Raw genomic sequence first — 21,456 nt, 5'->3', positions numbered from 1 at the left:
AAATTCTTGATATGGAGTAAACACTACTTAGCAACAACCACAACATCAGTGTGTTAACATTATTCTCATACTAAATCTGAAACACAGCACTGTACCAGCTACTAAGAAAATTAACTCTTTTCCAGCATGAACAAGGACTGTTTTCTACATCCATTTGCTGACTGGTAGGTCATGTTTCTAATAAAATGTTGTGAAAATACATGTTCTTGAATTGTAATGAGGTTTTCTAGGGCTGAACTGGGTTCTATTATTTGTGTTCTAGAAGGAAGAGAGATATTTTCTTTCTGCACTTCTTCACACCAGTTTTGGAAGGACCCTTTTTTTTCTCTGAAGCACAAGTTTTAAATTGCAAGGTTTTGAAGTCGGAGTCAAGCCAAAGACTCCTGACAAATGAAAGACCTGTAGTCAATTACCTTCTTCTAAGGCATTTTGCCAGCTCAGCTGCCTCTGCAACTCTGAACTAAGACTAATGCTTGCTAGTCCCTCAAGTTATCATTGTTTAGGACTTGCTGTCTGAAAATCAGGTCAGCAAATGCTTTGTATAATAATGTTTAGAAGAAGATTTGCATTGAGACATTAACAAAAATATGATAGGTAATTGATGGCAGGTTCCACAGAAGTGATTCTTTAAATCAGTGAGACCCATTTCGTACAGTGCATGAACAAAAGAATCAAATTACTGCTATGGAAAACAGACTCCTTTATGGTTATTGCAATTACAACTACAATTTGAAGCAACGATGTTGGCACATTGTTGCCAGATGGAGGATTGGTTTTAGTGGCCACTTAATTAACAACTGGTGAACACTTGCACCCAAATACACATATTTACATATGCAGAGTGCTTACTGTGTCAGAGCAATGCTTCTGGCTTAGAGAGCAAGTGTCATTAATGCAGCCTACTAATGAGCATGTCAGAATAAATTATCCTTTCTGGAACTTTGAGCTATCTGCCACCTGCACAGGACCTCCCAAGCTGTGCAATGCCCTGTGAAAGCTGTGACACTTCAAAAAGCAACAAAGGGAGCTGGAAAAGTTTGGGTAGCACAGGAGGAAAGTCCTGCTGTTTCTGAAGAGGCTACTTTAGGACAGGTTCCCACCCAAACTCTATCTCATACCATGGCTATGTATATGTAAGAAGTCTGAAAAGGTTTCTTAGCTTAATGTATTTTACAAAGTTGCCTGAGCATCTTTCTTTGACCATGGAGATAAATGGGCTCTGCTCCTCAACTGCCATAATTCATTGTCTGGCCGGTACAGATCCCACAGTTTAATTATATATTAAGAAAAATCTGTCATATTCCTGTATTACCTCCTATCTGAGAATCTCAAACACGATTTCTTGAATTGCACCTCACAGTTCACAGGAGTGCAATGATTCGTACTTGAACCTATTTAGCTGGCAAGAAGATAAACGTAGGGATGACTTAAAAGATCTCTGCAAACAGTATTTCCAAGATTCTAGGGAAGAAAAAGAGCTGCTAGTAATATTGTCATCTTACTTTTAGTCCTGTCTGTTGTTGCCACTGACCAACACTATAGCTGAAATCCAAAAGTTAGTTTGGAAAATTGAGTGAGATGTTGGCAACAGAGACCATTATGGAAAGCAGTCCAAAAAGGAGTGCTAAATTATTCATTTAAGTAATAGCCAGCTGCAAAACTGAAATGGTCCTATTATGAACATTAGTTAACAGTATCATGATGTTCTTAAAATAAGGCAAATGTAATTCTGGAGTGTATCAGCCTTGCAAGAGAAGCTCTTCTTGCTTCTCATGGGAAGGACCAGGGTTATTATGCCCAATTTTGAGCATTATTTTAAGAGTATTTATGAGCCAGTCCATGAAGGCTCATCAGAGAGTACAGAGAATGGTTTGAGAGCTAGGAAATTTTGTCAAGAAGGAAAGATAGGACAAACTCAGGTTATGTAGTAAAGAAGACTGTAGGGAGTTAGTAATAAGTCTTCAGATACAAGGATTGCCTGAAAAAGGGAAAAGGATTGTTTTACCTATTCATGGTGCATTCGATAGAAATAATGGACTCTAAACAGCAGAGAATCAGATTAGCTGTTAGGAAAATATATTTACATAAGGATAATGAATACAATAAATTTTCACAGGAGAGTGTTTCCCTTTAAGTTCTTTAAGAACTGATTAGATATACCCCTGTCAGGTATAGCTGCAATAGGAACAAGAAGCTGGTCAGAGTGATTCCAGATGTGCTTTCCTGTCATTTGGTGGTTCTCCCATCTCACATTTAAAGACTGTTTAAAACTTGCTTCTGTCTTGCTGCTTCTATGACAACTGTACCTGAGGATAATCTGAGGTGCAGCTTTGATTCTCTGTTCAATTTAGCAAATTGATGGGCAGGACAAACATGTTTCCCCCCACTGATGTTAGGCTAAAATGTGCATCCTACTCACTCCTGTCTCACAGCACATTTTCTGGTTGGCTGCAACTTTACATTACTCAGAGCATGTCAGCTCTGGCCATTACCTACTGCTGTGGTTTATTGCTGAAGTTTGTATGATGCCCAGGACTCACATGAAGAGTCTGGAACTCTCCTTTTCACTTGGTGACTGCCTTTCTTTTGCATCTAATATTTTGGCATATTTGCCAAAGATGTCTATTCATAGATCATTTAGATCAGCTGTTTGGATGAAGTTATCCAAGAACTGTTGGATGTGGGAAGGTGGAAAGGACTGCTTCTAGGATAAAAGCCACATTCAAGAGGTTAAGTTTTTTCTTAGGACGCAATCTTTTACTCAGTATCTGCACAGCACAACTGTACTACAGTTTTTTTCAGATTACAAATAATGCTGTGACTTCTAAGCAATGGTTTAGATTACCTTTACATCTGTCAACATTTTGAAGTTTCCACTTAATAAATAAATAAATTAATATAGCATTGACTTTACTGGTGACTAATACATTGGAACATCACTGTAGCTTAGCAGTTCTACATTATTGTAAGTTTCTTCCTTTTCTAATACTTTTGCTGGTCTGGTTTTAAATGTTTCAAAATCGTAAGGGAATGCTTGTTACTATTGATATGGCAAATAAAATCTTTTGTCATTGTTCCTCTGATGCCATTTATTTGTAGTATATTTTCAATTTTGTTAATGACCAAGTTCATTTGTAATGCTGAGTTCTAGGGGAGGTTTGGTATGGGGTAAGCAAAGGAGACAATTTTGGAACTGAAGTGTGGGACAGCTTGCTTACTTCTGCCCTGAATTTAGAGCTGCTGACATGTTGAGAAAAAATTAATTCCCTCTCCTTGTAAATGGACTTCAGTTTCCAATACAAATTAATGAGTTGAGTTTTGGAGGTATCTCTGACAGATTTGCTGTTTACTGCTCCCTTCTTATTGTCTTTTAAGTCCAGTTAAACCTTGTTTCTGTCCCCTGTGACCATCACTGCAATACTTGAGGAAAATCTCTGTGTTTCTCACTATTCTGTTCAATGCAGTGAATTGTGTTCTTCCCATTCTGCTTGACCCCAAATGCCTTTTTGTCCTTCCATTGCATCCTATGCTATGCACACTTCCTGGGGACCTTTCTTGTTGGTTGTGGTCTTACTGCTTTCTCCACTTTCTCATGGATTGAGAAAGTACCTTGATACAAAAGGATAAAAGAAAAAGAAAGCAACATAAAACTGAAATCACAACAAACCATGTATTTACTACAGATTCTAATTATTTTTCCCTTTGTTTTTGTTTTCCTGCAGATTGTTTCTCAGAGGAAGCTCTCCAAGTCCTTACTCAAACATGGCAACACAGCAGGAAAGTCATCTATAACAGTAAGTCAGTCTTAAACATGCTTTTGTTTTCCTGTTATTTAGAAATATCTAAAGTGACTAATTCTCTCTAAAAGCATCCTGCTTAGCCACCAGAACAGCCCTTGATTGAGAAATGCATTTAAATTGTTTATTTGACAATTTGCACTGTTTCTGACAAATGCTTCTTTTAAGGAAATGGCAACAAATAATGTATGACTTGTAAAAAAGCCATGATACTTACAATTATTACTTTTAGGGTACTTGGATGGCAGCAAGTAACTTCTGCTGCTTGAATACTTTTAGTTGAATGACTAGAACCTTCAGAAATTAATTTGTACCTGCTTTGACACATAAAGGAACCTCATCTATCTTTTTCCTTGGGCTTCTTCCAGCTTCTCAAGAAAAAAAAAAGTTTGATGAGATTAGTTTTAGATGTGTTGTGATGCAACTAAGGACTGGATTGCCATAGCCCCGGATGTAACTTGAAATTTGAAAATCAGTGTATTACCTCTCTTTCATCTTCGTCAATGCTGGCTTGCTTGGGAGATCAATCTTGTCTGCACTGAAACTGCCATGCTTGTGACTTTTGCAGCTCTGCATTAAGGCTATAATAAAATACTCTGCTTTGGGTATATCTGATCTGTTGCCTCATGAGATTCAGAAGGATTTTTTTCCTTAATGTGTGATTTGCCAGATGGTTTTCTTCTGGCTTGATTGTTTGGGCTTTTGTTTTCTGCCTTCAGCTGCAAAAGAGAGAGCAGACTCTGATGTAATTTCTTGAGCACCCAGGGAGTTTGATTTCTTAGATGTCTTCCTTTGTGCTTGGCTGGGAATTGATTCGCTTAAATGCATACAGTAAACTTGGTCTTGGTCTGGGGTTGGAAGGGAGTTCCCCCCTCATCTGGCTGAATAGAACCAGCAGAGAGTTTTGTTCCCTAAATAATTTCATATGGTTTGCCTGCTGGGATGATCTGAGCATACTTCATCTCACCCATCCCTGTGGTGTTCTGGACCTCCCTTCTGTTCTTTGAGGAGCACAAAGTAGTTTAGTCTTGTGAAAACACAAATGCTGTAGTACAACTAAAATTATTAGGCTTGTTAGGGCAGTGTTCTGGCAAAAATTAAATCACTGTGATAAACAGAAGATGAGAGAAAATGAGTTAATAGTCCCTGCTGGCCTCACACTGGATGATAACCATGAAATATGGACCTTATTTACGTGCTTTGGCTTCTGTCCAGCAGTTCTAAAGAGCAAGTTGACTTGAATGGGAGAAAACTGAACCCACACACAAAAATACTGTGTGGAAAGTTTTTTGTCTCAACAGAATAATTAAAAACTGATTAATGATCATTATTTCTGGACCTGGGGACATACCAGGTGTCTGTCAAGCATGGAAGTTATTTCCTAACTCATTCAGTGTAGTGAATTACGAGTTTTTCATAGTATTTTGAAAGTTCCTATCTTAGCAAGTTTTGCTGGAATTTTGTTAACCCTTTTGACTGTGTAATGTCTCATCCACACAATCTTATGGTATGTCTGTGGGAAGCAAACAGAACATTGTTCTGCTTCTCCAGTTGGAAGTCTGTCAACCTTTCCAAGAGCAGGTTCATTATTTTCAGTTAAAAATACTTTATGAAATTTAGTGTGCAATTCCCAGAGTGCTGTTGGTCACACACAGCTTAACCAGATCTTGTAAACCATCAGACTACACGGAAGAGAAATGTGTCAGACTCCATGGGTCAAATTTCATCAGCAAGCTGATGTTGCCTGGAGGATGTGACACACCACATATGTGCCTATGTGATGGTACTTTATCGCCCAGTTAACCATCTGTGCCCCTGTGTGGCTGCATGTGAGTATTTTGTTTGGAGAAACACCACAGCTTGCTGCTGGGAGGTGTCACAGCCACAGAATCAGGGGATTTTACTTAATTTAATGAATTGCCAATCAAAGTAAACTTTTAACTACTGAAAAACAAATTGGACAAAAAAAAACCTCCTAGGGAAAATGTTTTTCCTGCCCCTCTCCTGTACTCCATTTCTGACACCTCTCCTGCCTCCTTCATAGTCTTCACTCTCTTTGCCTTCACTTCATGTTCTGCTCAGTCCCTTTGATGAGGTGCTGTGTGACACAGGTCAGGATCAGAAAATAGTGATTTTTTTTGCCGGTCTTTGAGGTTTTTTTCTCTCACTTTCTTAGCTCTGCTCTGGACTCATACACACCCTTCAGGGGCATCTCTGCTCCAGGATGGATCTTACCTGTGGGCGTACACAGAGGTGCCTCCTCCAGCATGGAGCACCTCCTTCAGAGAGTGAATCTCCAGCTGTGTTCCCACAACATGGCCTTCTCAATGCCTCCTCCTGGATCTTCTTTAGGGGGGCATTGCAGGCCTCTTACCTCCCCTTCCTTTGTGTCTCTTGCCTCTGGCAGCTGCTGCACTTCCTGACATAGGTTCACAAGATGCAGATGGCACCCCATATGCACCTCTGATGGGTTGATGTTTTGGAGAGCAGTCAGTAGCTGCTGCCAAACCAGTCTGGCAAATTTTTGGGTTTTCCCAGCAGCTCCACAAGGACTTCAAGTGGTGGAGACAGCCAGATCCTGTATGGCAAGGTGCCATGGCTACCATGTGTGTGGTCATGAGCATGAAACACCTAGGGAATAGGTTATTTTGGGAGATTTAATCCATGGGGAGAACATTTACAAGGAGGAAAAAGTTTTAAAGCTGTCAAAGAGAATATAATGTGGTTTGTTCCAAAGAATATTTTTCAGTGAAATATGCCAGGTTTGGTTAGTGCCTTCTCTCCCCCGAGGCATTGTAATGGCTTACTTAGGAAACTGGTTTAGTTGGTTCTGTTGGGTTTTTTTATAACGTTGCACAGCAGAGTGACTGGCATGATTACTGATATAGCTTACATCATCTGAAAGAATCACACTAAATTATTTTAGGATTACTTGCTTCTGACTCCGTCCATGGTAAATTGTTTTGCCAATGTGGCTATTGCAAAAAAGCTATATCAGGAGAGCTCTCCTGCTGAAAATGAGCCTTTCATGGCAGCTAATGCCAGGTGACTTCACTCCTTTCCTCATTTATCTTGCCAAATGATGCTGAAATGGCATAAAAATAATTGGGCTTTAGACCCGAGTAATACAATCCTTGTAGAACGTTTTTGTCCCCTTGGACACTGGGAAATTGTGGAATTCTCTGTTTTTCACTCTGAGGAGGAGCACTTGGTCAGAGGAGAGGAATCCCTGGTGGATGTGGGTGTCTGTCCATTGGCAGGTGATTGACAAGGCATAGTTGCATGGCACAAAGTGACTCAGGTTTGTGGGCTGACCAAGGTGATGTCCTTCCTGACGGCAAAGAGAAACACATTAACTTCAGTTTCCTAAAAGGAGTCTCCAGTCTTCACACCAAAAAATGGCATAGTTCTCCCCTCCCATTACACCATGCACAACTCAAATGTAGCTTTCCATTTCATTTAGGTGATCGCTGAGGAATTGTCTGGCAACGATGACTACGTTGAACTTTCATTCAGTGCACGGAAATTGGATGACAAGGTAAGCTGCTCGATATTAACCTTTCTGAAAGATATAAGAATGCCTGCAAATATAATTTGATGAGATCTTCCATGACAGATTTTTTTTAACCTTGTGTTATTAAACACATCAGGGTTTTCAGATGGATGTTCACAATGAGGCTTTCCTCGGGTTGCAAGTAATTAAAAAAAAAACCTCAAGGAAATCTAATTAAAATCAAGACAAGTTAATTACACTACAACCAAGACAATTTAATTATGTAAAATGCCACAGATCAGAAGTGTTTAGAGAAGTGAACTTTCTGTGAGTAGTCAATGATATTATCACTGAAGTTTCCTAAAATACAGCTAGAAAACTTCATAACAGCTCAGTCATGATAGACATTTTGTTCAATGAAAAGTGTATCAAATGTGAGAAAAAGACTTGCATATTTGTGAAAAACTTTTTCCTTGTCTAGGAAAAAAACTTTCCACTGACTCAAACACTTCTCAACATTATAAGGAATACCTCTTTCTGAAATTATCTGTTATTGTTTAGTGATTATAATAAGCATCTCAACTCACAACCCAAGAAAACCTGATGTCTGCTTGTACCACTCTCTGTCATTTCAGTGTAATAGCAGGCATAGAATACTCTGAGGTACATAGCCCTTTCTTATACATGAAGATGCTTCTAATTAAAAACATATGGCAGAATTATAAAAAGGTTTAGGATGGTGATGCCCCAAGTGTGTTCTTGTAAACATGTGATGTGAGAGTAGCTTAAAATCAAATCAGTGAAACTACTTTTGGATACATATACATCAGGTTTTCAAAATCGGGTTGTAACTTACGAAAAATATTTTCACTTGAAACTACCAGAAAATCTCAGGCAAGCAGAAAGTACACTGAAAGATGAATAGTACCGGCATATAACTTCAAAATAAACTTTATAAAATGTATAAAATTTTACTTTTCTCAGGATCATTAACAATCATAAATGATCAGGACCTGAATTTGCATCTCATCTGAAAAATAAATTACTTTCCTGTTTCAGAATTGCTGGAGTCTGAGGGGTTTTGAGTTGCATAATTTATTTAGGTGTCAAAATGCAAATTTAACAGCCTTTCTTTAGACACATATCTTTAGTGGTGATTCCCAAACTTGTACACAAGTTTCTTCCCATTCCACATGCTGTCACATCTAGGGAAAAGGAAAGGACATAAGCAACATAATAGGACTCCACTTAGTTATTGCTTTCCACAAATGCAAGATGTGATCTGCTTTAAATATTATGATTGCTTGTAGCTCTTGTTGGTATAAATTAAAAGGATACTGCCAGAGTGCAATTCTGAGCCAAGTCAGTGTTGTCTGAACAACAGTTTTAGACGGTGATTGAAACACTTTATGGGGATAAGGTGAGAAGGATCAGTCTGAAATACTGCAACAGTGTTGTCATTCTTGCCATTTTAACATGTCCAGTCAAGGTGGGCTTCATCTAATAAAGAATTCCTAGATGATGCAGTGTGCAAGTCAAGCAGTGACTCATCATGTCTTATCTGAATCCAAACTCCTGTCTTCACCTGATGAAAATCTCTGGAAATCTATTGCATTGAAAGAAGTCTTTCAATTTCCTCCAGCTAAAGATGTAGCTCAATACCTGGCTGAAACTTGATTTTAGAGGCTGAAACATTTCTTACAGAGGATACTTCCTCTATAAAAAAATTGTACAGCTTATAATGAACTTTGACATCATTAGATGCAAGGCACTATTGGTAATTATTTTTATTAAGGTTTGAAATTACTTAAATTTCACAGTTCAGCCATCGGTGAAAAAGAATGAGTGCTCTGATGTCACAAAAAGGGAAATAACCATCAAAGAATTGAGAAGAGCCGATTTTGTAAAATGCTAGGTATGGTTTTGCGTGCCTCTCCCCACTCAGAGAAGTGACCACCTGAGTAGAGATGTAACATTAGAGAAGCAAACTGAGGGTTGAAACTGGCTTTGGAGTCTCCTGAAAAACAGAGGAAGCCTCTGTATGTATTTCCTACACTAAGGAAAAACACTTGAACAACCGTTTTTGGAAAATTAAACAGAATTTGTTGATCAGATTTAACAGGGAGGATATGTTTGTTGCATGTTTTTTACTCTCCTGACGTAAAACTGCAAGAATTTTAGAGAAGCTACAGAACCAAGCCTAATGCTTTTTTCCTACTGGAGTGGCTGAAACATTCAGTGAAAAATTATTAGGAAATTATGGATAGGAAAGTTTCCTTTAGTTAACTGACTTCAGCAGAAATAACGGTTATATTCTTTTATTACAGTGCTTATTTGGAAGGTATAACTGCTTTTTCATGTTTTATTGAAGCCCTGTCAGCTCAAATGGCACATCTTTGTTTCAAGAGATCCACTGAGAACACTTCACTGTGGAACAATAACTTTTGGAAAGGTTTTATTGCATTAATAGCTGTGTCACAATTACTATAACAAGCAGCTACATTTTTTATGATAGCTATAATAAATTATGAGCACTGAGGCAGGAAAACTGCTTCTCCTGTTCTGAGAGAAGCAGTTACCATTCTTTGGGAAGGATTATCCAGCAAATATCTGCAAAATATGAGCTAATATTGCTTTTTTATATAGTTCTTTGGTATTAAACTACTACTGAAAAAAGCCTCATCAAATGCCCTGTTCCATAGTATTCAACATTTTAGTCTTTTGGCTGCTTCATCCTTCTTTAAGGGACCTTTGACTTGATCCCCAATCCTGAATTTTAAAAATTGTTGGGGTCTGAAAATGAATCTACTAAAACATGTGTCAAACTAGGGGCTTAGAAACAGATATATCTAATTTTTTTAAGTCTAATGTACTTGTGTTATTACTGTATAACTGCTGCACATACTGAAAGAACAATGTGCATTATACCACCAGCAAATGTATTACATAATCATTTAAATATTATTAAAATAGCACAATATATTGCAGCTATTCTTCTTTCAGAGGATATTCTTGGAGGATAATACAAAGCTATTAATTTCAACATAACAACCAAAAAAATTTAATTGTGAAAGCAAATGTTTCTTTAGCTTATCATTTCTACTTATTGCAAAGCACTTCCAATATAGAAGGATTTTTTTTGTTCGCACCTCAATTCTGATAGTAATTAGGTCTTTATTTTGCATTGGAGGGGGAGTAATATAAACAACCATCCAGCATTAAAATCTTTCCTTTTATGTGGTGTTATCTTGGTAGTTAAAACCAGAAATTATTTCCTTTGTGCTGATGTGCTGTCGTACCTTTGTGATATTCAGCTAGGAACAATACTGTATTTTGAGCATTAAATGAAATCTTGGCTTCCTTTCTGCATGCTTTTGCACACCAGGGTGCATTCTTTGGATATATCATTTTGAGGTACTTTCAAATAACTTATCAATTTGTGTTTGATAAAAAAACTCTGAACATGAAGCTTTTACCCAGCTTCAATCAGAATGCTTCTGTGTGAGAAGAGGCAGCTCAGTCTTTTTTAACCCTATGCACTCTGGATTTTCGTATCACTATGATTAAACCAGCACCCTCTCTCTCTGCTTGTTCTCTTTGCTATACACTGGTAATCTGGCAGAATTTGATTACCAAAACCCCCATATCCTAGAAGTTTCAAATTTTGAGTGGTGTCCCAGATACTAAATCTTCATCCGGGCCTTGAGGCAAACTCTAGAGTTATTTAGGTGAATTTGACACCGGTTTTACAGAGGTTGATATAAAATGTCCTGTTTGCCATGTAGCTGGAACAAATAGCCAAGGATACAGTGTTGTTGATCCATGCTCCCCATGAAAGAATTTGACAAATAAATCTTCATGAGCTTTGCATCAGCTGTTAAACGGGCCACTAAGTTTTCTCTAGAAAGTGAAGAAGCATCAATGACAAAACAGCCCTCTCAACACAACATTATGTCATTTTTAGGGGATGACAAGACTTAAGGTCCCTTGAGCCTTGCTCAAGGCTTTGTGGTCTGTAGGAACTCATTTTCTTCTCCAGACATTCAAATTCAGGTGTCCCTTTTCAAAGCCCTGAGTTCTTTGTTTGTCTTGAACTTGTGGAATTGAAAAAGTGCCCTAAAAATAATTTTGCAAGGCCCAGACTTTGGCTAGCATCTTATCCAAAGTTGTTCCCAAACCAATGGTTTTGCAGCTAATCAAAAATAGGTATGGTGGACATTTGGTGAGGAGAAATTAATAGAATTATATCTATTAGAGTAATTTTTACACTAACACTATCATAGAAACACTTGGATACTGAACAGACTTTTTCACTTCCCAAAACTGACATGGGATGTGTGGTTTTGGATATGTCCTTTACAGAAGAATAATATGCATATGCACAAAGTTCATCGTGTGGCTCTTTTGAAGAAGAAAATTAAGAAGAGACTTGAAACTATAGGAAATGGACTTAGTGCTTTTAAACCCTATTTTTCAGAATAGCACAGTTAGAAATTTGAAGGTTTCTCCCTCCTGGGTTAGCAGCCAGTTACTCTTCTTCCCCTGAGCCAGCATATCCAGAATAAATGAGATGTTGAAACAAAAGAGCCCGTGACCAAACTAAAGCAGCACTATAAAAATCAACTTAATTTAGGTTTGTGTAAGAAAGTTCAGGGTTGTTAGCTGGATACAAGACTGGGAGAAGGTGTTCTGCAGTGTCACAGATTTGCCTAGTGATACCAAGTTATTTCCTGCATTACACTGCTCTGTTTGTCATCTTAGCATGGGCCATGTTACCACACTCTGAAGAGGACTGGCTTCTCTAACCACCTCTAATCCATTGTGACAGGACTTGTGTTAGTTGGTGGCAGCATAATGTCTTGGCCAATTAATTTCTGTTTTGAGAGGGTAGGTGAACAGTGTGCAATTCAACCCCAGTGTGGAATATGCTTCAAAGTGCAATGCATTAGAAAACTGGTGTCAAAAGATCAAACAGGTGTGGAGGAAAAAAGAAACAAGGTAGGTGGATGACAGATCTAATGCTCAGGAAACTGGGCTGGATGTAAGAAGGGAAGAGGTTGTAAAATGATATTTTACAATTTTGCATGCCATGATTAAATAGTCAAACTGAGAATAACAACAGTACCACAGGAATCCTTGTGAGACAAGGACAAGAATGAAGTATTGCTGAGAAACACCAAGACATCTCACTAAAACTACTCTGGCTCTTCCTTTTCATTAGCAGTCAGGGAAGAACCCAGTGCATTGTGCCTGAAAAGCTGAAAGAAAATGAAGCCTCAAGAGTAACTTATCCTGTACTTTATTTTAGGATTTTTTCAGCAAATCTGATCCTTTTCTGGAGATTTTTCGGGTGAACGATGATGCAACCCAACAACTTGTTCACAGGACTGAGGTAAGGAATAGAGTTGAATTCACTTTCCAAGGACACAGATGGGCTGTCAGGAGGCATACTTTATGCTTCCCATGTCACAAAGGGAAGTGGTTTTAAATGTCGATGTTCAAACACTCACACTTTAAAACACTTTCTGTGGCCACATTTCTCTTCTCAGAGAAAAGCAAGGCACAACTTCCCAAGGATTTTCTGGGAATCACAGCAAGGAACCTCAGAGAAAGAAAGAACAGTTCTTATCTCATTTGCTGCTCCTGTGTTTTGTCAAAGTAGAATGCAATGTGGAGATTGTTTACCGAAAGTGATGACATTTTGTTTCCTTGGCCTATCAGGGCCAAGCACATGTCCAAGCTGCTGGTCAGCAGACAGTCATGAGATTTTGTTCAGCTGAGTTGAGTTGAGTTGGGTGCTTGTGCAGATTCCTTTTAGATGTAATGTGATAGAGTGCAATAAAGTAATTAATTAGCCTTCTGATATCAATGGAGTCAGATGCATCATTCCTCTCACATGTCAGGCAAAAATATCACCGATACACTTCCTAGTGTTACACTCTGGTGTCGTTAACTAATGGGTATCAGGTCTTGACTTATGCACCTTAGAGTAAAGGAAGATGAAGCCAAAGGTCCAAACCTAATTAAACTGGCAGGTACTCTGTTGGAAGGTCAGGAGATATAAACATTAGATTTAGCCAAAACCAGGCTACAGGCTGTATCATATTTTCCCATTAATACTATGTTGCTTCTTCCCCACATCCTCTCAGGGATTGTAATCTGGGTGCTTTACATTTGTTTGTTATCAACTAGTGACATAATTGCTCCATGGTATTAAATGGCACTGTCTTTAAAAATGGCATTTAGGTGTACAGGGTGGAGCTGTGGCAGGTGTTAGGGGTTATAAACCTGTTATGGATTCCGCAGAGTTTTCCTAGTAAGGTAAACAATGTGCCTGTAAATTGATGTTGTCGATCCACAAAGCCCAGTCCTGCATGTCTTCCATTGCTTCCAGTTGAATTCTGCACCCTCTCCCTTGTCAGTTTTCTCCCACTGGGGTGTGGCAGTGCTGGAGCAATGTCTGTAACATCATCTGTGGGTATGTGTGGGTCCATTTCCCACTCCTGCTCCTTTTGGGGGCTTTGCAGAGGAAAAGTGTTGGAAAGTGCCTGTTGCTCAAGGGCTCATATCTCATTGGATGTAGTTCTGAAAACTCCAGCTGAGCTCTGCTTTCTTCTCTTGCTGGTGAATGTACTGTATTGAGAATTGTGGCTCTTGTTAGCATTCTGCTGAGAGATGTGGAAATGTTAAGGGTTCTCTTTCTTCTTTTCACTCACAGGTTGTGATGAATAACTTAAATCCAGCGTGGAAGACCTTTAAAGTGTCTGTAAATTCTCTGTGCAGTGGAGACCAGGATCGCAGGCTAAAGGTCAGAAGTACTTTTTTAATAGTTCCTACTTTTTTAATAGTTTTACTCATAGAAAACAAAAGTTGGTCTCTCTTTTTCAAGTGTAGATTGCTATTCTGCACTTCCCTCTTCTTTGATGGAAAAGATGATCACACAGCTGCATTATGATTACCATAATCAAATTAAGGATGCAGAGAGGTGGTAATCCACTGTAATGAGTAGATTATGCTCTATATTTCTTACAGTAACCTCAAAAAATATGGGGCTGTTTTCCCCAGTCAGTTGGATAATTTAAATCCAACATCATTTAACTGGTGAAAGTATACTCAGGGGAAGAGGCAGCCCTACCACAATCTTAACTACTATTTCCTCACTTCTATATCTGGAGGCCTTCTGTAAAAGAAACGCTGCAATAGGAGATTTTTTATTATACTTGAAGAATAGGATGGCCACAAAAAGACATGTGTCATAGTAATGGAAGTGTTTCTAGTCGGCAGAAAGACAGATAATTGGGAACATGGAGCTTCGTGTAGAAAAAAATCATCTTCTTTTGGCTAATTTGTCTTAAATCAAGTCTTTATCCAATTGTTTTTCTGACCAGGTTTAAGGCTAATACTAAATTTAAAAACATCAAACAAAGAGCACTGGTGCAGAGTGTCTATTCAGACTTTTAGACCTGATGGAAGGATATTGGACCTAAAAGTATGACTATTTTTTTTCTTACTATATCAAATTACTTAATAGAATTTTATTTTGTCCTTGCAAACATTTCTTCTTTCATCATTATAGCTGCAAAACCCTGGAGAACAGGTCTTGTCATTTTTCACTCCTTATCGCAGGATGCACTGTGCAGATGGAAAAAATAAAATGATGGTGAGGATATGTTACAGCGCACATCTTCGCTGTAACTTTTTTACCCTTTCCACAGATGTGTGGAAAGGCTATAAACGCTGTCTTATGAATGCTTGGATTCACAAAATTAGCCCTGTTATTATAACAACATATAAATTTGAGTCAAGAAATGGATCAAATTTCTGCTACTGAAATGAAAAGCAGAATTAGCACAGCACTGCCTTCATCACATTGTGTACATGTGGTCTTTAAATCACTTAGATGAGAAAACCTAGGAAGAGAAGCAAGCAAAATATGAAGTCTAGGATGTGAGAACAAGTGGCAAGTCCATAAGTGTAGAGAAATGAGGTTCCACAGGGAGAAAAATGCTCTTATCTTTGAAATCGAGGTGAGAATGTATAAGAAAGGCTCAGATTTCAGTGTGGGCAGAAGAAGATGGGTCTGGGAATAAAGGTGGTCTTTTGAGCTATGAGCAGAGACAGTAGTCAAAATTGTTTGCAGACAAGCTGCCAAAAGACAGGCTGAAAGGGGAGAAGTGAAGAGGAACAAGAGTAGTCCCTTAGGACTGCCTGTAGAGAAGATACAGGCAGTCAGTGAGAGAATGGCTGAAGAAGAAAACCAGAGCAAGACAGGTCTCATGAAACCACTGGGAATTTTCAACGCAATCTTTTATTCCCTCTTTTTGGGAGAACTTTTCATGGTTTTCGTTTGTGTATGCAAATGTTTGCAGCCCTGCTTTAGATATCTGAGTATTTGCCTGAGGCTACAGTTCAGCTATTTGCAGAAAAGCTAAAAGTACTAAGATGTGCATCAGATCATTCATGAGTACAGGAATATTTTAAAACTAATTATGGCTGTAAAATAAAAAAAAACAACTTTATATTTATTTCAAATCAGTTTTGGTGAGTGTAAGATAAGACTGTTATGGTAGAGCAGCCACCCAAATCACTTATATTTGAGAGATGCCATATAGTACTTCTCAGATAATTATTTACTTCTTTTCTAGATGATCTATAACCTAGGAATTGGATGGCAGCTAGGACAGAAGAGTGAAAATTATAAGAATTAGAGAGATTAGAATTAGAAGTGTCTGTGACTGGTATAGCACTGTAAGAATGTTTATATTTTGATTTACTCTGATTGACTAAGCATTCTACTCTTTGCATTACCATATTTTGGAAATTTTGACTTCAGTTGCTTTGTTTCACTTCATAAAGTATATAGCAATATGTTACTGCTAAGTGTTGGAAGAGTTCCCTGTGCCTTATTTAACGTGGGGGAGATTTAGTGTATTCCAGCTGCCTTGCTGAGCACCAGCTTCTTGCCAAGATTGTTTGATCACTGTGAGCACTAATTGCATAAGGCTGGGTAATTTTGTGTCTCTTCCTGCTGTTAGTTTTTAACATACTCTAAAAGCATAATCTAAGTTAAGGCTTAAAGAGGCACCAGAAAGGCTCGGAGGGAGCTGTCAGCTTGTGGAAATTCTCAACTGCAGACACTTTGCAATTGTGCCTACCTTTGGTTTACCTCTGTGTAGGGTGTTTGGAAGCCTGAAGTCCTCGCCCTTCATCTCTGCCACTGAATTCAAATGGGTACTGAGCTTAGTGGTCAGATTTTTTTGTAATGGGGAATGAGGATTAACATGGGAAAAGAACCCTAACAACTCACAGAAAGTCATTCAGCTCACAGGGAGTTTGCTCTTCATAAGTCTTGCACATAAAGCAGTCTTTACACTGTCTGGGCATTTGAAACTTTCTGGTTTCAAATGTCTGTTTAGAAAGATAAGATGAGCAAGGTCACTAAAATCAAAGCAACCAATAGTTTGGGTCTGCCAAAAGTCTTTTGCTATCATTCTTTACAAAGTCTGTTAATTTTAATTACTTATGGGCTTTTAAAGAAAAAACTAATTTTGCTTTATTTAGCTGTGGTGCAGAGAATAATGAACATTTTATTACTCTCAGGACATCTTGTAAAACTTTATTACAATTATTGCTGCTCTAAGTTTTATTATGAGAAGTATATATTAGATTTATGGACCTACTAAGCTTTTCTTCCCAGACAGTGAAACCATCCAAGAAGTCTGGTCACGCTTCAGTGCCAATCATACCTTCTTTTAATGCTAACAGGACAGACAATTAGTGTATGCATTGAAGTGAACAAAATGCCTCTTAGATCCAAAAGTGGTGCATTGCTTTTCTGACATGTAAAGATTTTCAAATCACAAAAGTGACTACTGATAAATTTGAGTGAGGATTGTACTCCTTCTGAGGGCAGGTTTATCCTAGTCTGTTCTGCTGAAAGTCCTGTAAATTGTGAAACTTTGGCATTCAAATCTTGTTTCAGCATGTGAGTTATGTTGCTGTCAATGGTTTATCTGAAATAAAAGATTGTATTGTGGTTACCTTCTGGTAGAGATCATCTACTGCCATTCTAATAGTTGCAGGGTTCTTCTTTCTCTAGAGAACTCCTGGGAATGTATACAGAAAAATAATCTCTTTTTGTTTTAGTATTAGGTGCTATAATACTTGGAAAATTAACTCCTAACAAGGTGCTTGTTAGGTAAAGGCCAAACAAGCATACGGCATACAATAATTCCATCTCCTGCTGAGGTTGTATGGAGAACCTCCTCAAAAGAAGTTCTGTTCACAAGGAAAAGTAGGAACTGAGGGAAAAAAACTGAGGGAATAAAAATGTTTCTGAGGTGAACTGATAAGCTGCTAGGAGAGTGGGAGGCACATGTCATATCTGTATAGAAAGCCCTTTCCATCTTCCACCCACATAGGGGAAATTTTCGAAGGAAGGATGTCCATTAGATATTTTTCTACCTTTCAAAAATCTGTCTGTTGCAATTATATCATTGCTGTCAGCTTGTTTACTGCTTCATCCCTGCATGACCCAGATTACAGGTGCTGATCACAGTGAAATTGGTGCAGTTGCGAGAGGGACACGCAGCCGTGGTTACCAGGGCTGTTCCATACACCGGGCTAGAAGGCCTCTCTCTGTGTGTATGAATGGCTCTTTGCAGCCTGAAGCCCTCAGACAGTACAGTTTCTTTTGGCAACCATGGTAAGGTTGCCTCTTCCTGTGTGCTTCTAATGAGGTTAAAACTTGGTTCCTGCCATTCTTCTCCATTTTCTTTTATGTCCAGTTGACTCTCTTGGCTCTGTCTATCTGATGTGTTGGAGTAGCTGTACCTCAGCACAGGCAATGTTTGGGTTTCTGCTGACAAGTCTACTTCCATATGCTTGCAAACTGCAGTGTATCTACAATGCTCTTAATCCTAGCAAGGTGCACTCAGGACTTTAAAGGTCATTTTCAATTTATTTCCTTATTAAGATCTTGATGAATAAGTCACTTTCCAATGTGAATTTTCATAGACTGTGAATTTTCTACATTTTTTGGTAGGTCATTGTTAACAAGGTCTTGAGAGACCGGCACTTTGCTTAAATTAGTAATCTATGCAGTGCTGTCTCTGCCTTGTTGATACTATTATATAATGTGAACCTCATTACAATATTAATAGAAGAAGCTCCACAGCTTACAAAAAAGATCTTGACATTGTTCTCGATGCAAATAGATAATCACTTGATTTTAATTTTATTAATTAAAATCATTACATGAGAATTTGTTCTTATTATAATGATCACTTCCCCAGTGTCTGCTATTGCAATTTTGGGGGTGGAATGTTGGGTCTGCTTCAGACAGTTATAACCTTCTGTTTCTTTCTGATTTCTTAAAAGTGTTGACTCTTTCATGCAAAATGATGGATCATTAAGGGAAGAAATTGCTTTTTACAGATTGTCTGCTCCATTCTGAGTTAAGGAAAAGTGAATAGCAGTGGATATTTTTATATTCTCTGAATTATTGCGGCTGTGTTCTCTAGATCAATAAGTTTTCAGTGACCTTTAATACTTGACTACAGCTCTGCTTATAAAGGTGCATTATAAACTGTAAAATAAACCCTCAGTATCTCTGAAAGCCACTAGTGAAAGTAACTGAGCAGAACCTGTGAAGGAGACCAAGTAAAGTTTAAAATACAAGGAATAATATAGTCAGACAAATCCATTTGTGCTTTTATTCTTTCACAGTTTAGCTGTCAGAGTATGTGAAGCACTAGTATGGAAAGAAACAGTTTGTGGTCAACAGCAATAATTTCTGCAGGATTTTGAAAAGCATGTAGCTTAAAAGGCAATTCAAGCAGTGTCAAATGATGATTAGAAAGGCATGAGTTGAAGGATTTTAAGCTGTTCCCTGAAAGAAGCCTCGTTTATTGTTGCTGTTTTCTTTGGACTTTTAATTCCATGTAGAAAGACACTGGCACCAAGAACAAATTACAGCACAGGCTAGATTTGCTGGTTATTTTCTTGATTGGGTGATTTCAGTCATACTTGATTAACTAAGCAGTTCTACATTTTCCCTTCAATTTACTCACCAAATTAATGCCAGTGGAGCCAATCATTCCCTGCTTGCTTACCCTGGTGTTATTGAAGAGGTGTTTGCAAATGGAGTCCTTCATGTAGAATATGTTCAAAAATAAAGAAGGGTGACTCAACCTTTACATGCCTTTAGTATGAATCAAAAGATAATTTCAAATTTCTTTTTTAGTTAGTTGTTTCCTTTTCATTAGGTCAAAGCATTTTCCTGGAATCTGTAGAATAATTGCGTCACTCTTAGAGAATACCACTCTTTCTTTACAGACTGAATAGTGTTTATTTATTTATTTATTTATTTATTTATTTATTTATTTATTAGCCACTTCAAGGATGTTATTGTGTTGTGAATTTTCAGCAAAGTTCTTCTAGAGCTCAGTGTGCAGCTGATAATTTTGGATAATTAAAAGTTCCTTCTTGGTGAAGAAGAAAAAAAAATAGGCTTAAATATTAGGATGAGGTGTATATTTAATAAGCTAAGAGAAGTATTTGTTTAAGTGCATACTTATGCTTCATAAGCATAGGAGTTGTAATACAGTCTTCAGAGAGAATGATGCATTATTTTGAGGTTATTATAAAATTGAGCAACACACTGTGAAAGGCAGTGTCTGAGACCTTCTTGCCTAAATACCATCAAACCTTCATTTCAAGTAAATGTTTCTTTTCCTTTTCTTTCATATTCCCCTTGCTTTCTCTACACGAGAGAGAGAAGTGCTACCACAGGCACTACAATGATTATTAAAAACTTTAGGTGCCTATTTCATAAGGCTTACAGTGACTGTGGGAAATTTGCTGCAGCCACTTTCCCTGCTGTCTGTTTGGGTTAATCTACAATTGGCTTATGATATGAGTGCCTCCTGAATTCACTAATTGTAGCAGTGTGTTTGGAACCCTGACTTGTCTGAGTGTGTCAAGGACTGACCTGATCAATCTTCATAAACTCGATGCAGGTGGAGTGTAAGATTTAAGATGACCCTCTAAACAAAACTGATTAACTCTACGTGTGTGTGATCTCAGCTTACAGATTTATTTATTTATTTCTCTTGCTGTTCCTTAGTTGTATTCTTGCTAAAGCAGCTGAAGATGCTAGGGGAGAAAATACCATGTTGCAGTCAAGGTTTAAGGGAGAGAAATAGACTCAAGAAATTAACTTGATCCCATGTCTGTTGGAGTCAAGTGAACTCATTCCAGTGACTTTCATAGCCACTAGTTTGTTCTCCATTGAAGTGAACTCCAGTGAATTGCTGGATATATAGCAAATTAATTGTCACATTAACTAATCTAGATTTGGGTTAATTGATGTTTGTGACGTACTTTGAAGATGAAAGAGCTCTCTAAATAACAAATGTTGTCACAATAATTAAGGGTCCAAGTGAATTGCACAAGGAGAGATCATCTGACACACTGTGGTTATAAAGAAAAGAGATTATATTCACATCTCCAAGGGCCTGGGTGCTGAAAAAGGTGGTAGAAGGCTGAAAATCTGGTATTTTTAAATAAAATGGGCAGGGTAGCAAGGGACAGGAGTCTTTCTCCCAACCTTGGATGACTGACAGACCAAATTTCAGAGTTCACCCTGTGAAAAGAGATTTTTACTTCCTGTTCCTTTCCAGAACCACCAGTTCCATGACCTTTTGGGGAGAAATGAAATTTCCTCCTGACCTTACAAGGAGAATTCATAGTCTGAAGCAAGGGCAGAGAGGACAAAAAACAAAAAAAAATATTTTGTGTGCCTATGTTTGTCTGGATTAGGGGATCTGAGGAGTGTTTTCTCTGTTTCTCTTTTGCAAATAAGAGGATTGCCTCCAAATAATTTGTACACTGCATTTCTTGTGAGCTTCCTTCAATTTGCCAACTGCCTCCATGGTTCCATCTCAAGACAAATAAGTACAGGCTTCTACAGCTTTGCTATGCAAGTCATCAGTATGAGAAACATTTTGAAGGGCTCTTTCTCATTATCTTTGAAACCGAGTTTTAATCCTCTGAAATGAAGCAGAGGCTCCTGTAAGTGCTGCTGACTGTAATCCAAATCAGGGGTCTGGTTCCCTCACAGGGGAATAGCTGATAGAGCACTAAATCCCATCCCTGGGACCATTT

At 38.1% G+C, this 21,456-nt stretch overlaps 1 protein-coding gene across 2 annotated transcripts in view; it reads left to right on the top strand.

Annotated features, from left to right (window-relative positions):
• Nucleotides 1-21,456, top strand: part of CPNE4 (copine 4) — a 229,979-nt gene that overhangs the window by 127,785 nt on the left and 80,738 nt on the right. For both annotated transcript variants that reach the window (XM_058018865.1, XM_058018857.1), the window contains 4 exons: nucleotides 3,723-3,794; nucleotides 7,261-7,335; nucleotides 12,599-12,682; nucleotides 14,009-14,098. In XM_058018865.1, the coding sequence (XP_057874848.1) occupies nucleotides 3,723-3,794; nucleotides 7,261-7,335; nucleotides 12,599-12,682; nucleotides 14,009-14,098 (321 nt within the window). The remainder of the gene's footprint in view (nucleotides 1-3,722; nucleotides 3,795-7,260; nucleotides 7,336-12,598; nucleotides 12,683-14,008; nucleotides 14,099-21,456) is intronic.

This window comes from Melospiza georgiana, chromosome 1 (genome assembly GCF_028018845.1).
Source record: "Melospiza georgiana isolate bMelGeo1 chromosome 1, bMelGeo1.pri, whole genome shotgun sequence".
In the NCBI taxonomy this organism is placed as follows: domain Eukaryota; kingdom Metazoa; phylum Chordata; class Aves; order Passeriformes; family Passerellidae; genus Melospiza; species Melospiza georgiana.
Note: the sequence above shows the minus strand (reverse complement) of the source record. Positions and strands in the feature narration are given on the sequence as shown.